Below are 17940 nucleotides of genomic sequence, written 5' to 3'. Positions count from 1 at the left end.
GAGAGAGAGAGAGAGAGAGAGAGAGAGAGAGAGAGAGCAGTAACAACAACAACGTCGTGGTGCAGAAAAAGGTTGGTTAAGGGAGGTGAGGCCAGTGGAATTAATCAGACGAGGGGCTTTTCATTCTGCCATAGTTTATAGAGAGGTGGAAAAAGATCCATTCCATATGTTTGAGAAATACTCCATGCTTTGGCGAATGAAATTCCCGCAGATATGAAGCAGAAGCTCGCAAGGAGGGAAAAAAAAAAAAAAAAATGCGGCACGTGTACAACACCACTAGCTTCTGGGAAGCAGGTTTTATGATAATAATGGGGTTTCCGTGGCTACTTAAAACATGTTTAGATTTTTTCAGAGATGATTTGTGATGATTTGAAAATGTACAAAGTGAAACTAATGATTCTTGGATATTTGGGAGAAATGGCATTATAAAAGTTTTATTTTTATCTTGGTTACTCTCCTTCCTAAAGGGTCTTTTCGACTCCGTCGTTTCCACGACACAGTCTGCCCTCTCATTAAGATTTTCACTTGTCCTGGTCCCAAACTGCCACTATATTCTCAAGCTCACTTGATTTGGTCGAACACTACCACTGTATCCTCAAGCTCACTTGCCTTGGTCTTAAACTGCTTGTATATCCTCAAGTTCACTTGCTTTGGTCTTAAACTGCCTTTATATCCTCAAGTTCACTTGCCTTGGTCTTAGACTCCCATTATCCACGTCTCAATATCCTCAAGTTTTGGCTTTCCTTAGTTATGTTTTCTTGTGTCGCTGTTTGCAGATTGTTCTCAGTTTGCGCTGTCTGTTGTCTGCATCTTCAAGCGTCACTGGCCATAGTTAAGATTCCACCGTGTTGACACGGTTCCCTTGACTATTCTGAGCAGTCACTGTCTTTTGTAGTCTTTGCTTTTATGCTCTGTTGTCATCTGTCAGTCCTTACCTATAATACCCTCAGACATCATGTCATCGGTTCATGCCCTCAGCCACTGACCGTGATAGGCTTTATTCTCTGAACTCGCACTCTTCATCCACCGCTCCTTCCAGACCTCATGGGTCTTATCTGTCTGTATTTTTTGACAGATGTCACCAAAAACCCTTCAGCTATCGGTGGCCCCCAGTTGTGATCTTCGAGGGGTAGGTATTTCTTTTTTTTAATTTCCTCCTCCTCAAATGTCATCCTCATGTGACGCTTATCATACACTCCCATCCTTATGTAACGCCTGTCATACACTCCCTTCATTATTAGAGGCTTGTCATACACCCCCTTCCTTATGTGATGCTTGTCATAAATTCCACGGTACTCCAGTGCCACCTGCTGAAGGCACCACTCTATTCGATTGCCTCTTACCTCAGGCACCGTTCCTTGTGGGTACCAGTGCTTGGTTAAGTGATACTCGCTCTCGAAAATTTTTAGTCGCCACCACAGTCGAGTACCACTGTCCCCGAATACCACTATCCTCAAGTTCCTCTGTACGGGCGTTACTCTTCCACGGTGCCACTATCCTTCCTCCTCCGGTATCATCGTCTTGGGATGCCACAGTCTTGGCACATGATTGTCCCCATGCATTACCTTATGCTAGTTCGTCAGGGACTTTTATCCTAAAACGGAGCTCTGCTGAAACAGCTTTGTTTGTACTCGGTGGCGAGCCTCAGGAAGCATTATCCTTAGACACCACTGTCTCCCGACAGCTATGTCCCCAGTTGCCATATTGGCGGAGGATCATAGTCATTAGGTTCTGCTGTCTTCAGACGGTACTGCGTAGCTCAGGTGCCACTGTCTTCTGGGACATTCATCCTCATGCAGTTATCGTGAGGGACACTTATCATCACGTGCCCATTGTCTTCAAGTACTCCTCCTCTTTCTTAAGCTCTCCCTTCCTTCAAGCAGTTCTGTTATCTCAGATGCCATTGTCTTTATAACACACTTTCAAATGTCACTGTCCTTAATCGACGTCGTTCTGAGGCACTACTTTCCTCAGGTGCCACTGTGGTCGGGTACCTCCCTCCCTCTTGTGGTCATACCCCAAGGGAGGAGCCGTGGTCCAGGTGCCGTCTCTCTTGGCATACACCATCCTCCTCCCTCACCCCGACACCACCTCGGGTGCCGTAACCTTTACGAAGGATGGATATGATGGCTTTACCATCGTCGAGTGTCTTTTACTTTAAGGTTACTGAAATTTTGATTTTAGTAAGATGGCTGAGCGCTGGCAATAAGGGCGGCGTCAAGAGCCCCGCCGCGGGTGTTTGTTCACGCTGACGAGTCGGGTCTCCCGGGAGACGGCTTGCCCCCCTTCCCTCTGACATTACCATCTCGCCACCTGAGACCTCCTGTACTTTTCACTACCCATCACCTCCGATCACTCCAGCCGCCTCCTGATGAAGGTGACGCCTTCCCTCACGCATGTCGGTGTTCCTCCCTCTCTGCTCCTTTTGTCTCTCGTATCTTCCTCACTCCTGCCTTAGTCCCTCATCCTCGCTATCCTTCTTTGTCTTCCTGCCCAACCTGGTCCTCTCCCTCAGTCTCGTAATATCTTTCCCAGCCTATCTCTGTCTCCTCCTCGCAGTTTCACCCCCTGTCTGACCTGACCTCATTCCTCAGGCTGTCGCTGTTAATACCCTTGCCTGACCTGACCTGGCTCCTGTAGTCTCTCGTCTTTCCCGCCTAATCTTACCTGGTTCACATAATCCCTCCTTCTCGCTTCTTTCAGTATCCTTCTGTCCTTTTTGACCTGCCCTCCTCCCATCCACTCTCGTATTCTTCCGGCCATCCTGCCTGGGTTGGCCCGCTCCGCTCCCTCCCCTCAACGCCTCTGACCCTCCATTCCTGCCCGACCTGACCCCTTCAACCTCCTTGACCTTCCCCTTCCTCATGCCTGACCTCCTCCCTCCCCTCCCTTCTGAAGAACGATTATGTGGGGGTTATGTACAGGCCTCCACTGACATGGGCAAACGTATAGGCCTCCTCAGACTTGGACAAGCATAAGGTTAAAAAATTTCTCCACGTAAAACCCGTCTCCTGCAGGGTCTTCTCCACCTGTGTTTCTTAACATGAATTCCAGATTTTTCAATCTCGCGTCTTTTACGCTAAAAGTTCTTATACTCGTTAGAAATATAATTCCCTCTCCCTTCCTGAAGACATCATCGAGATTGAAAGTTTCCGAAAAATAAGTAGTTTTTACAAAACAACTTTGGGAAAACCATTAAGGAGCTTCCGCTCTATGAAATACGAGTAATCTAACTATATTTTCATTAGAGTCGTAGCCTCCTCTCCTCAGCCAGCAGAGCCCGCAGGAAGGCTGGAACCCCAGGGTTACCAACGATGTTGTTTGCCTCGAGAAATAACCTATTGGATTATTTCGATTTGTTGTTGTTGATGTGAAGAAATATCTTGTCAAACTTTATTTTTTTGAAAAAAACAACTACTTATCAGTTCATTTATTGTACAAGAAATTTAATCTCTGGTAAAATGTTTGACTCGCTTGTTGTTGGCGAGCCTGGCTGCCGTGGTGGCTGCCATCATTTATCACCAGCGGCCGACAAACAAACGGAGGTGATTTCACAATAGGATAATCGTGGCAGTAATCGAGTTGTTTACGGCAGCTTTTACCCGCGAGCGGCATCTGATAGGCGCTGACTATTGGAAAGGTCGTTTCTAGCTAAATTTTTTAAGAGGTTGTATGTCAATTATTTTTAAGATGGTCTACCTGGTCGTGTATACAGGTATGTCCTCCATAAGTGAGTAGAATGATGAACTCTTAAAATTGATGTGTCTCAGTGTCGCTCTGTGGGCAAGACGATGCTATCAAATATTGAGACACGATGTATTTTCTCGTAAGTGATACACACGCTAAACCAGCCATTATTTCTAATCAAAATAGGTTTTCTCTAGGGTTTCTAGTTCGCCAGATTCTAATTGATACTCTTGAAATACCCAGGAAAATCTGACAAACGCCAAATACCCATCTTAAATCATCACCTTGGTAGATGACTTTGAAGTAGGTTACACAAATGTCTTGCTCTTTTTATTTATAACCTCTGGGAGGCGTAATCCGGTTATATCTTTCAAGGGACATATAATTATTTAAGCTAGTAGTTTACAAGAGGGTACTTGTCCCAGACCCCGAGAGTGTTGTACATACATTGAAGGATACGATACCTTAACAAAATATGAGTGTACGTGAACAGTATATACATAGGCATAATAGGGATAATACTGTACGTGAGTAGCACGTAACATTTGGTACAGAGTATGGTCGCTGACCCTCACTAGCCAGTGTTGCTAAATATCATATTGTCTTGTTAATTCAACCTCATTCTACACAGTAGTGTGCGTTAGTTTATCTTAGGTAATTGTACACAATGTGTTATGATTTGAATTGATTATTGTATTGATTTTTTTATTCTTCAGATGACTGTGGATTCGCTGAAAATGCTGAAAAACATGGCGAAAGGTAAGTTTACAGGGTCGGGACATGTTGACCAACCTCTTTTCATGTCGTCCGTGTGATAGCGGTAAAGAAGGCAATAACAACGCTCGCTCAAACTTTTTATAGCTATATAATAAGGTAAGGTTTTTAGTGATGTTTGTCCGTATACGGTGTTTATCCATAGGATCATACATGTATGCTGGGTTTGTCCTGGGTTTGAGGAAAGGGACGGCATTTCCCGCGCCAGCCAGCTTTTTTTTTTTTTTTTTTTCAAACTTTTTGCAGGAATGTTTCAGGGTGATTCATTTTCATTTAAACATGTTACCATTAACTGTCGTCAGTAGCGCAGCCTTGTGCTGTTAGAGTTCTTAGAAAAAGGTCCAGAGCAACACCTATACCCGTTGATAAAGATTGGGCCTGGGGTATATATATATATATATATATATATATATATATATATATATATATATATATATATATATATATGAGGATTCAGATCCATACAGATCCGACACCAGGCTGGTTCGGTGTGACTTGTAGGTCAGTAATAGTAACCACTACACCACGGAGGCCTGTTTGTGTGTGCGTGTGTGTACGCAATTTTGCTTTCCTTTTCCTGCAGGAGGGTTGTGTCAGTGGGAAGACAAGATGTTGGTGTCAGGAAGTAGGTTGAGGGAGCAAAGAGTAGCAAGGGGGACAGTAGTACGTCTGGACGAGGCAGACAGTAGAAGACCAGTTTGTGAGCGACTAAACAACCAGACAACAGCAGTCACCGATGATACCTCACCACCACCTCAACCATACCCTCTTTTTGTGATTGAGGTAGGAGGGAGAAAGGAAGGGATAGGAGAGGATAGTTGTCGAGAGTACACACACACACACACACACACACACACCTTAGCCTATGCCAAGTACCCAATTTACCGACCAGCCCATAGGGGAGGATGAAAAGCAAGGTCAACTGTGGACTGGCTGCCGTGTCTAGGATTCGAACCCATGCGGGTTTGATCTTAGGTGGCCCGTGCATGCGTGACGGTCAGTAACGTGTGTGTTTGTGTGTATGTGTATGGTTTTCTGGATGTGTATTTTTATTGGGGAAGCCGCCGTCACTTCCTTCTTTTTTCCAATTGTGTTGTTAGTAGGGGAAGAGGAAGGGGTTGGACAGGGGAAGGTACATTAGAGATTGAAGTAAAGATAACAAATTGCTGCCAGCTCAGAACTGCTAATATACTAGTCTGTTATGAAACTATAGCCAAATATTTTACTGAGCTAAATCAGAGCTGTACTAATATACAAGTCAAGAAACTGCGGTCAGATATCCTAGTAAAGTTAAGGAACCGTTACCAGATCAGAACCGTGTTAATATCCTAATCGTTAAGATACTACAGCCTCATCGGAAGTACATAATAGATAAGTTAAAAATAGAGAAGTTAGAGAAGTTTAGCAACAGTTGCGAGATCAGAACTATAACAATGTCTTTGTGAGGTTAAGAAACTGCGACCAAATCGGAACTGTAGTAATACCCTAATCAGATTAAGGAACAGCTGTCAGAGCAGAACTCTAGAAATAGTAAGTTAAGAAACTGCAGCTAAATCAGAGTTGTACACACATGCTAGTGAAGTTAGCCAGACCAGAAAAGTTAACAGACTGCTACCAGATCAGAACTTTAGTAATAATAGCCGTGAATTATTCATACACTATCGTAAATATTTTATGACGAGCTATACATGCGTCCCGTAAATATCCATGCATCAATCATGTAAATTTTCCAAGTAGCATCACACTGTATCTTGCGAATTATGCACCATGTATTTGTTGTACCCAAAATTAAACGTTAGTTATATATTTAATGTAATGTTTTCAGTCCTTATGAATAATGTTTGCGTTTGTATCGAAACGAACATTGAAACCTTTCTCGAATTATATTGGTAATATTAGTACCAGTTCTTCCCATCAGATGGGAAATGGGTCTTCCGAGTCCCTGGACCCAGGTGGGACCACCTGTCACTTGTGTCGATATAATGTAATAAACGCACTGTACGTTTCTGTACTTGCTTCCATCGACCCCCTTAGCTAATCATACATTGTTCACCTGTGCTGTCGACGAAATGCTTCGTCTATAATTTGACAAAAAGCGACTGTAAAGTTAATATGAAATTTATTGTTTTTTTAACAATTTATTTTATCTCGCTCCTTGCCGTCCCGCTCCCCTTTTCCAACCTCAGTATCACGCCGAAGGGGAAAAGCGAGTTGTTTTGGTCTGGCCTCGTTAATCATTCCCTTAACCGCCACCTCCCGCAGCTCCTCTGAATAAGTCAAGGACCCCAGCATTATTAGTGAAACTTCCCGGAATTATTATGAGGGGAAAATTATGGATAAGATGTGGTGGGAAAAATCACTAGGATGGAGTTGTGGAAATTACTGGATTAATGCTGGGTATTTCTGTAGTCTGAGGGATGAATTTTATTGCTTGGGTAGAACATTTTCAAATACTAGATTTTTACGGAGTGGCTGAATTACCTCTATTTTTTTCATGTAGGAATATGACTTCAACATTATTGAAAATGGCTCGTGTTAACAACGCCACCACTGTTCCTCTCTTGTTCAGCGTTCCTTCGAAAGTTGTTCTGTTATGTACACAAGATTCTGGAGAACACATGACAGTCAACAGATTATGCAGTAATGATGAGAAGTGGGGACAATTTAGAAATAAAACTAAAGAATCAACCAAACCTAACATTAATTATATATATATATATATATATATATATATATATATATATATATATATATATATATATATATCAATTTTTTCTATTTTGCTTTGTCGCTGTCTCCCGCGTTAGCGAGGTAGCGCAAGGAAACAGACGAAAGAATGGCCCAACCCGCCCACATACACATGTATAGACATACACGTCCACACACGCAAATATGCATACCTATACATCTCAATGTACACATACATATACACACAGACATATACATATATACACATGTACATAATTCATACTGTCTGCCTTTATTTGTTCCCATCGCCACCTCGCCACACATGGAATAACAACCCCCTCCCCCCTCATGTGTGCGAGGTAGCGCTAGGAAAGACACCAAAGGCCCCATTCGTTCACACTCAGTCTCTATATATACGTCATGGGAGAACCTTGGTTCTTCACAATTGCTTCTGGAGGAACAAACATCTGGGATCACACATGCATCAAACATGACTTTAAAGGGTAACAATTTGTGTAGCATTTGTTGTATCATTTTTAACGTTGACGGTAGACTATGTAGGTCGAGTCCCCGACGAGCACGTCGGCGACGACTTTGGCATAGTTGTTGACGCCAGGTTTAGAATTCTTCCGTTGGACAAGAATCCCATGGTGCTGAGTAGAAATTGGTGAAGTCCACACTGCATGATAGTGACAGAATGGCTGCACCTCCTCAGCGAACGGGAAGCTCCAAGTATCCCAGTATCGCGTTCATCGCGGTGAAGTATTTGGAGACGGGCGACCTCCAATACGGCGTTGCGCGGTTTGGGGAGCAGTGTGGGCGGGTCGCAAAATCTTTCCTGCAGAAGAAGGTGCGACTCGAGAAGATTAAGCTGTTGCATCTGTCATGGTCCGTTGGCTGCCGTTTCTGCACTGGCTTGGACAAGCAGTGCCCTACAATGTGTCCCGTCAGGTAACCAGCACTCCGATGTTGATCTTGGGCGCACAACGATTGGTTGGGGACCTGTGGACGTCACTCGGCGAGCAGCTTTACCTGTCAACTTGTAACGGGGTTCCTGCGAATTCTGTAACTTTTGTAATACACTTTCTTTAAGTGTTTCATGTTGCTATAATGGGAGGACTTTAGGACATAGTGCGGCACCATAGTCATCACTTTGATAGCTTTCTGCTTGTTTTGCTGACGCTTTTTTTTTTTCTTTACGTTGGAGGCTCCAGTCACGGACTTAAGTCCAATCAAGGCCAAGCCTTAATTGAAATACGAAGACAGTGAAAGGGAAAAAAAGGGAAAGTATTTGAATTTTAGAGGAAGTGAGAAACCAGGCGACGCTTCAACTGAAATGTTTAAAGTTCCCTTTGACTTATCTGTCAGGTCCGCTTCTTTGTTGGAGGCAGACTCCTCGCTACGGCACAAGGACAAGGTTTCATACAGTTCAGGTGAAGGGTCGATGACTAGTTTCTGCCGAGTTTCCTGGTTCCAGATGCCAGACATGATGACAGTCACCAGACAGGTAATCATGCCTCAACAAGTTTACTGACTGCTGATTACGGCGCCACCGGTAGTTTTAAGTCTCCACCCTGTTGGTGCTCCCATTTAACGCGGCAACTGTGAGACGGGCAAGCACCTGCTGCATGTCTTTAAAGTGCTGTTGTACTACAAAAACTGTTCTTTCATCTCTCGGATCTCGTCGTCAGCCGTAACAGCCTACTGAGGGGCGAACCATCTTTGGACCTCTATCATGGTTGCCATCCTCTCCAACGCTGACGTGCTGGCACCTCCCCCTTCCCTCTCCCATGAACTAGCAGGACGCCTACTTTCTTGCTGCGGTGAATTGCTGAGCATGGGAATGTTGTTTGTTGGGATAATGATTCACTGCTGTTGGGGAAATAGGTTCGCAACACTGAGTGAAGCGGGCAGGGGCAAAGTGCTTCTCTGGGGCCGATATAGTCACAGCGAGAGATGCATGGTTATCGCGGAAGACCGATGACGATCGCTACGCTAGGGGCAGGCGGCTGTCTCTGGCAATGCATGTCGGCAGAGTGTGAGGATGGGCATTTATGACTTCTTACGGTGGCTGGCTGGCTGGCTTCGGCTTGCAATATCTTTTGTCACTCTGTCAGTCTTTTTACACTAATCCATGATCCTCCTCACGGCACCATGTAGGAATGGTATTTGAGACACGTTATACATAAACTTCTTCCAAACCACTCCCACAATAAGACGTGATCCATATTGGGTATTACATACTGCCCACATAGGATATTCTTGACATACGATCAACATAGTTGATAAAAACAAAATTGAGTATCATAAGTGTCTTACCGGTGCAGATTTAGACGGAAAAGAGTAACTTAAGATCCCCATCAAACATTTCATACGCTGTATTTTGGAACATTTCACTAATGAGCGAAAGTAAGAGAACTACAGCCTACACAAAACATAGCGTTCAGAACACTCATCAGATGTGTAACAACCGCAGACATTCAACATTTGCAATGGAGAGTAAGTATACTTTCATCATTACCTTGCTTCAAATTGCAAAGCAGAAATTAAAACTTACCCATGCCTGCCTGTTTTTTCATCCTGTACTCATAGATTCCCCCTTAGTAATTATAAATGATCAGTCAAATGCAAAGGGATATGAACTGACAAGCACTAAATAACTGCCCTCATCTCAAGCTAAAAACCCTAGACATTTATGGTGATTCTTTCCCATATAGATTTTGGACACCACCCATCTCCAATATTACAAACATAAACAGTGTATCATACAACCCAAAGGGCAACCTCTACATGAAAGACACTGAGCTCATACTCCACATTTGCCCAGTACTTACTCTTCAAATACATGTGACGTAACCACATTGATCTTTGGTACTGTCTGACACATGTGGCTGGTTTCTTTGTGGAGAAAGAGCCCACTAGGAAGGACACCTTGAAGCAGGGAGATCATTTTTTATACATATATACCAACAATTTTTTCCTAGACTACCTTCTAGTGACAGTACCATGAACAAGAAGTTGCCTTTGATGAGGATGTGTCACCATCAGTGGATGAAAAGAGTAGTGTTATTGACCTTTCCCCGGAGGATCTATCCTTACTCTGCTTTTTCTTGGAGCATAACCTCTTAGCTGCAGGAGCTCAATAAAAGAAAAGGTCATAGAGGGCTATGTCTAGTAATAGTATTGCATTTTACTTAATTTTCGTACATGCTTATGAACAGATAAAAGTTGTTTCTGTATGTTATCAATTTATATATTTTTAATTCTCTAAAAATGCGCTAATGCTATTATTTTTTTTCTTTCAACAGCAACTATGCAGGTGGATTCACTTGTAACCCAAGTAGTGCCTTTATGTGTTGTAAGCACTGGAAGAGATTATGTATTATACATCGTAAGCACTTGGAAGAGTTCCAATCTGAGTTTTAACCAAGATTTCAAATGTAGCACCAAACATCATGCTGTGTATGAAAATCAGATTGACAAAGATTTCAAAGAAGCCAGGGGATGTACTGTTATATATCTGCAGCCTCTTTATCCCATGAGACACAGGAAGTGTGAGTGCTTCAGTGTAAACAGCCATGAAGATGAACAAAGAAAAATGATAGAATTAGCACATTGTGTATCTTCACTGCAGAACGATGATACGCAAAGAACTCACAAAAATACTACAAAGGAAAGCGTTGAAAAAAGACCAGAAATTCACATAACTCTCTGGCCACAGGATACAGAAAAAGTGAAAAGTTGGGAAAAGAAAAAGAAGAGTCCTAGGAAATGTATAAATCTGCAGTATGAAGAATTTCTGAAGCTTACTTTTCAGGCTGGCTTATTGACATCCACAGACGGTGAAGATTACCACAGTAAGGTTCTTTTTGTGGCGAGGTCACACTATTATCTTAGCACCCTGAGGAATGAAATTAACAGTCTGTTAAAAGACTATGAATATACTACATTTGCTCAAGTTTCAACCCTGGGACCATTGTATATTCCATCCATCCTAAGAAACACTATGGTATATCCCATCCCCTTGGTCATTCACATGCAGATAGGCATACTTTCCACATTTGTCCCCAGATTTTTGACAAACCACATAACTTCAACTGCCTTTACCTCTTTGACCACCCTTTCCCCATTCCAGACATTTCTATCCTTGATCTGTCTATCTTCCATGATGCATACAAGCTTGCTTATCAGTTATATGATTGTATCATGTTGTGTGGAACTCCTTTTTGTGGCCTTGATTTTGAAGTTGTTAATCTATAATATGACATATTTCTTAAGTATTAGGGGTGTGAGGGACAATTTATGTGCACACACACCTATCATAGGGTTGTTTACAATGAGAGTAGAGTGTCCTTTCCGCTGGTATATTTATAACTTGTATGTGCTCCGTAGATATCTCGAAATAAGAAATTGGTATTTAATTATGAACCATCATAAGCTTACTTGCCTTAAACGAGAGTTGAGTAAACCTTTTTCTGTGATATGTAATCTTAAAGCAAGTTTTGCTCATACATTCAGAACGTCAGCACTCTTTACACCCACAGTCTTTTTCCATGTTCTGCCTTTTACACTATCCATCATCATATTTTTCACACCACCACCACCTGCCACCTCCATTACCCTATCCCCCATTACTACCACTGGCCTCATTACACTTGAATCATTCCCAGTAGATACACATTCTATTCCTGTCTCATGTACACCTACCGTGCAACACCATGCTTCAACCATTATTGCACCATCTTTAATATCCATAACCCCACCTCTTGTGAATCTTAGAATTCTTCTTCCTGACACAACTGTTATATCATCCCTTTTCGCTTGTATTGGTACATCCTTCGAGAACGTTTGGGATAAAAGAGGCAATGCAGATAAAAAAAGTATCAAGAAAAATTACATAACTGGCCATTTCAGCATATTTGCAGGATGTTGGTGCTTCAATAAGACAGCCATTCATTGCTTACCATATGTACTTTATCTACCCTTGTGGTGGTGGACACTGTTTTTGATGGTTTGGACAAGTTTGGATATGAGAATGTGCCTTGCAGAAAGTAGTTTTTCTTCATCTGGACAACATTCTCAACTGGAACTATTGAGACATTCATTGGCAGCTTCAGGCAGCAAAATCCCCCACACCAGTTCTCTACAAGGTACTTCCATCCTCGTTATATTTTAGTTAACTACTCTCTATGTTTGCATTTTAACTACCCTTCTCTTGAACTATATACATAGTAATGCTTCATATTCTTTCATGTTATGCATTACATAGACCTTTGCTCCCTGTTGTCTAAGTAGTACCCACACACTCAATATAAATGGTCCAGTTTCACATATCATCTTTACTCTGTTATATCATGTTTATTTTTGCTGGCTGTAATATGTTGTAACTTGTACCATTGATGCACCATTTGTGTATATATTTTTTTCATACATTTTCCTCATTTCCTGCATTAACGAGGTAGCATTAAGAACAGAGGACTGAGCCTTAGAGGGATTATCCTCACTTGGCCCTCTTTTTTGTTCCCCCTTTTATTATAATTATTGTTATTATTATTATTATTATTATCATTATTATTTATTGTTGTTGTTAAGCCTGATCGCCATTTCTTATGCCAGCGAGGTAATGTGTGTGTTCCTTCTTTTGGAAATATGAAAATGAGAGGGGAGGATTTTCAGCCACCCGCTCCCGTATTGTGTATATATATATATATATATATATATATATCTTTCTTTCTTTCATACTATTCGCCATTTCCCGCATCAGCGAGGTAGCGTTAAGAACAGAGGACTGGGCCTCTGAGGAAACATCCTCACCCGGCCCCCTTCTCTGTTCCTTCCTTTGGAAAAAAAAAAAACGAGAGGGGAGGATTTCCAGCCCCCCGCTCCCTTCCCCTTTAGTCGCCTCCCACGACACGCAGGGAATACGTGGGAAGCATTCCTTCTCCCCTATCCCCAGGGATAATACATATATATATATACACATATATATACATATATATATACATATATATATATATATATATGTATATATACACACATATACATATATATATATATATTTCTTTTTTCTTTTTCGCTCTGTCGCCGTCTCCCACGTTTGCAAGGCAGCGCAAGGAAACAGACGAAAGAAATGGCCCAACCCACCCCCACACACATGCACATACACACGTCCACACACGCAAACACACACACCCACACAGCCCTCCACGGTAGCACCAGCACCTCCCACAACCTTTCCCTCTCAACAGACCTGTCTCTTTTTCTGTCCTCTGTACAGAAATTCGTGGTCTCCTTAGTAACCTCTCTTATGCTGGATGTCATCCATCTAGTACCTTTCCTAATACCTGACTTCTCTTTGAGCCCCACTTGTTTAATGGTGTTCTCTGGCCTCTTTCTCATATCCAGCTATAATCTACACTCGTGATTCCAATTCAAAAGTGGTGTCTTTGCTTATTCTAACATATATATATATATATATATATATATATATATATATATATATATATATATATATATATATATATATATATACAAATATATATAATTGCTTCACATATGCCTTACAGATTATAAAAAGACTTCGTACAAGATTTTATTTTTATTATACTTAGTCGCTGTCTCCCGCGCTAGCGAGGTAGCACAAGAAAACAGACGAAAGAATGGCCCAACCCACCCACATACACATGTATATACATAAATGCCCACACTCGCACATATACATACCTATACATTTCAGCGTATATATACATATATATATACACACGTACATATTCATACTTGTTGCCTTCATCCCTTTCCATCGCCACCCTGCCACACATGAAAAACAGCACACACATTGCGCTTGAGGTAGCACTAGGAAAAGACAACAAAGGCCACATTCATTCACATTCAGTCTCTAGCTGTCATATGTAATGCACCGAAACCACAGCTCCCTTTCCACATCCAGGCCCCACAAAACTTTCCATGGTTTACCCCTGACACTCACATACCCTGGTTCAATCCATTGACAGCACATTGACCCCAGTATACCACATCGTTCCAATTCACTTTATTCCTTGCGCTATTCCATGCACGCCCTTCACCCTCTATGTTCAGGCACCGATCGCTCAAAATCTTTTTTAGTCCCACCTCCAATTTGGCCTCCTGCTTCTCCTCCTTCCTTATATATATATATATATATATATATATATATATATATATATATATATATATATATATATATATATATATATATATATATCCCTGGGGATAGGGGATTAAGAATACTTCCCACGTATTCCCTGCGTGTCGTAGAAGGCGACTAAAAGGGAAGGGAGCGGAGGGCTGGAAATCCTCCCCTTTTTTTTTTTTTTTTAATTTTCCAAAAGAAGGAACAGAGGGGGCCAGGTGAGGGTATTCCAAAAAAGGCCCAGTCCTCTGTTCTTAACGCTACCTCGCTAACGCGGGAAATGGTGAAGTTTAAAAGAAAGAAATATATATATATATATATATATATATATATATATATATATATATATATATATATATATATATATGTATCCCTGGGGATAGGGGAGAAAGAATACTTCCCATGTATTCCCTGCGTGTCATAGAAGGCGGCTAAAAAGGGAGGAGCGGGTGGCTGGAAATTCTCCCCTCTCGTTTTTTTTTATTTTCCAAAAGAAGGAACAGAGAAGGGGGCCAGGTGAGCACATTTCCTCAAATGCCCAGTCCTCTGTTCTTAACGCTACCTTGCTAACGCGGGAAATGGCGAATAGTATGAGAGAAAAAGAAAGAATATATATATATATATATATATATATATATATATATATATATATATATATATATATATTTTTTTTTTTTTTTTTTTTTATACTTTGTCGCTGTCTCCCGCGTCTGCGAGGTAGCGCAAGGAAACAGACGAAAGAAATGGCCCAACCCCCCCCATACACATGTACATACACACATCCACACACGCAAATATACATACCTACACAGCTTTCCATGGTTTACCCCAGACGCTTCATATATATATATATATATATATATATATATATATATATATATATATATATATATATATATATATATATATCCACTGCTGGCTTCAGGGATTTTAACATTTTTCTTTGTTGTTATCATGTCAGAGTATTTGTCTTTACTGGTTGTATGAAGAAACTTCAAGTTTGTGCTAATCTTTCTTTTTCAGTGTAGTATACCCATTCACATGTCTTTAGTAACACTTTTATTATTTCATTGTCTGACTTATCAAGATAGGACAGCTAGGCTAGTCCTGCCGTCTCCTTACAAGCACCATACACCTTGTCAAATCTCAGATTTTTTTAGACAAGTTTTCTTGCCATTTCCTATGTGCACAGTCATTTGTAAATGTAACCATGATAGATTGCAGTAAACCTGAGGCCCCTTTTCTCTGGCTTCATTGGGTGCTAAGAATCTTCATGTTCCTGTCTGACTCTACTGTGGGAGAGCTTAGATATTGGTAGCACCAGCACCTCCCACAACCTTTCCCTCTCAACAGACCTGTCTCTTTTTCTGTCCTCTGTACAGAAATTCGTGGTCTCCTTAGTAACCTCTCTTATGCTGGATGTCATCCATCTAGTACCTTTCCTAATACCTGACTTCTCTTTGAGCCCCACTTGTTTAATGGTGTTCTCTGGCCTCTTTCTCATATCCAGCTATAATCTACACTCGTGATTCCAATTCAAAAGTGGTGTCTTTGCTTATTCTAACATAAACACACTTGCGGCATACTTCAAGGACCTTGAGTCCTCAAACTTTGATGTTATCTGGATCAAGGTCTGTCTCTCAACTAGCACTATTTTCATGTTTTGCTTACTACTCTCCTAATTCTACAAAATTTTATGTCTTTCTTCGACTTTCTAAACTTCTGCCTTGTGGCTTTGACATCCTCTCACCCACAAGCCATAGGGAATGGTTAAATTTCTTCCATATGGATGGTGGGGGATGGAAGTCCTCACATTATCCATTCTTAATGATCTAGAGCAAGTTATCACCCATCTCATCCGTTTTCCGAACCATTTGTCATCACTCTCCTAATATTCTGGATTTGTTTTTCATCTCTAACCCCTAACACTAGCTACCAATCTTGCTTCTATTTGGTTTATCTGACTACTTTCATAAATTTATCTCTTTTAACAGCACCTCAACAAAGCTGGCTGGATTTATTTACGAAAATTATTTTTGACTTTCATTTGGTAAGTTATATCTCGTATGTAGTGGTTTATCTCTCCTCTAAATGCATAACAGAGGTTATTGTTGTGGAAAAGGAAGGGTTTACCCCCTTTTCCTCCAAGACCACCTCTTTTACCAATCCATGATTCAACTGTATCTGTTGTAAGGCCATTCTAGCAAGGGATTAGGCACATGGAGCTTGGAAAAACTCTCCTTCCTCTGCCTCCCATTCACCATTTATGACTGTATGATCATTGAAGATATGCTATTTGTGGGGAAAGGCATTCCTTTATTCAAAGGAAGTGCAATAACCTCTCCTCTTCATTCACTGATAGGTCTTTCTTTACTTTAGCTAAGGACATTGTTACAACTTCTGTCAGTACCTTTCCTTCACTTTTCTGGTCTAATGGTACTATACCTGTCTTGCCATTAGATTGTGCAACTTTCTTTGGTTCTTTTTTCTCCTCTAACTTACCTTGGATAATTGAATTTCTTCATACTCTGATGTCCTCTTACTAATCCTATAACCTTCCCCATATTCTCTTGTTTGAACTGTCTGAAAAGCACTTCTCTCTGTGGACACAAGCAAGGCTTCTGGTTCTCATAGCATCCATTCCTGTCTGCTGAAAGAGTGTACCTCCAAACTTGCACCTGTGCTTGCTCATCTGTTGTTTTTCTGTTCAAAAACCAACACTTTTTCTTGGGAGCATGCAATTTTATATCCTGTCTCTAAGAAGGGTGATCGTTTTAATCTCTCCAACTATCGTCCTGTTGCCTTGACATTTACTATTTCCATAGTGTTTGGATCCCTCCTCAACTCCCTTATCCTCAGACATCTTGAATCTCACAGTCATCTCTCTGATCAGCAGTATGGCCTCTGTAAGGTGAGATTTACTGGTGATATTCTTTCCTGTGTTACTAATGTCTGGTCATCATCCCTGAAAGATTTTGGGGAATCCTGTTGCTATATCCAAATCTTTAGACAGAGTGTAGCATCAGGGTCTTATCTTTGAGCTCTGCTCTTTTGTCTTCCCTCCTTCACTTTGCTCCTTTATATCTAGGTTTCTCTGTCTACTTTTTCTCTATGGGTGTTGATGGATCAGCCTCTTATCCTATCTCCATCAATGCTTGTGTCCCTTAGAATTCTGTCCTGTCCTTTTATTCATTGATTTCCTTTCTTCAATGAATTACGAAATGTACTCGTATTCTGATGTCTCAATGCTGCATTCCTCGACATCCTTCAGTTTTGCTCCTTGTTTTCTCACTCGATCTACATCTCGTCTTAACTCCTCAGTAAACTAGGACTTGTAAAGGATATCTTAGTGGGGTAAACTAAAATCTGGTCAAGTTTTATGCCTCCAAGACCCAGTTTCTGCCCATTTCTCTCTTAAAGATTCCTTCCAACTTTCCTCTCTTCGTTGGTTCTGTAATTCCACCTCTAAATTCTGTAATGTTGGAAATCTAACATTACGGAAATAACAACAGTACTTATGTGCAGAACCTGGGAGTACTAATGCACACTTTAGGGAACTGAATTCACTTTCAGAGGCGCCAATAAGACTGCAATAGCTAGGTGTCCTGGTAACACCTGTAGGA

At 41.3% G+C, this 17940-nt stretch overlaps 1 protein-coding gene across 1 annotated transcript in view; it reads left to right on the top strand.

The window, feature by feature from the left end:
• The window catches only part of LOC139762423 (insulin-like peptide receptor), a 109155-nt gene that overhangs the window by 17027 nt on the left and 74188 nt on the right, over positions 1-17940 (top strand). The window contains 2 exon segments of the mRNA XM_071687289.1: positions 4404-4446; positions 10458-12299. Coding sequence (XP_071543390.1) covers positions 4404-4446; positions 10458-12299 — 1885 coding nt within the window.

Source organism: Panulirus ornatus, chromosome 43, assembly GCF_036320965.1.
Source record: "Panulirus ornatus isolate Po-2019 chromosome 43, ASM3632096v1, whole genome shotgun sequence".
Taxonomy (NCBI): Eukaryota; Metazoa; Arthropoda; class Malacostraca; order Decapoda; family Palinuridae; genus Panulirus; species Panulirus ornatus.
This window is presented reverse-complemented; position numbering and strand designations above follow the sequence as displayed.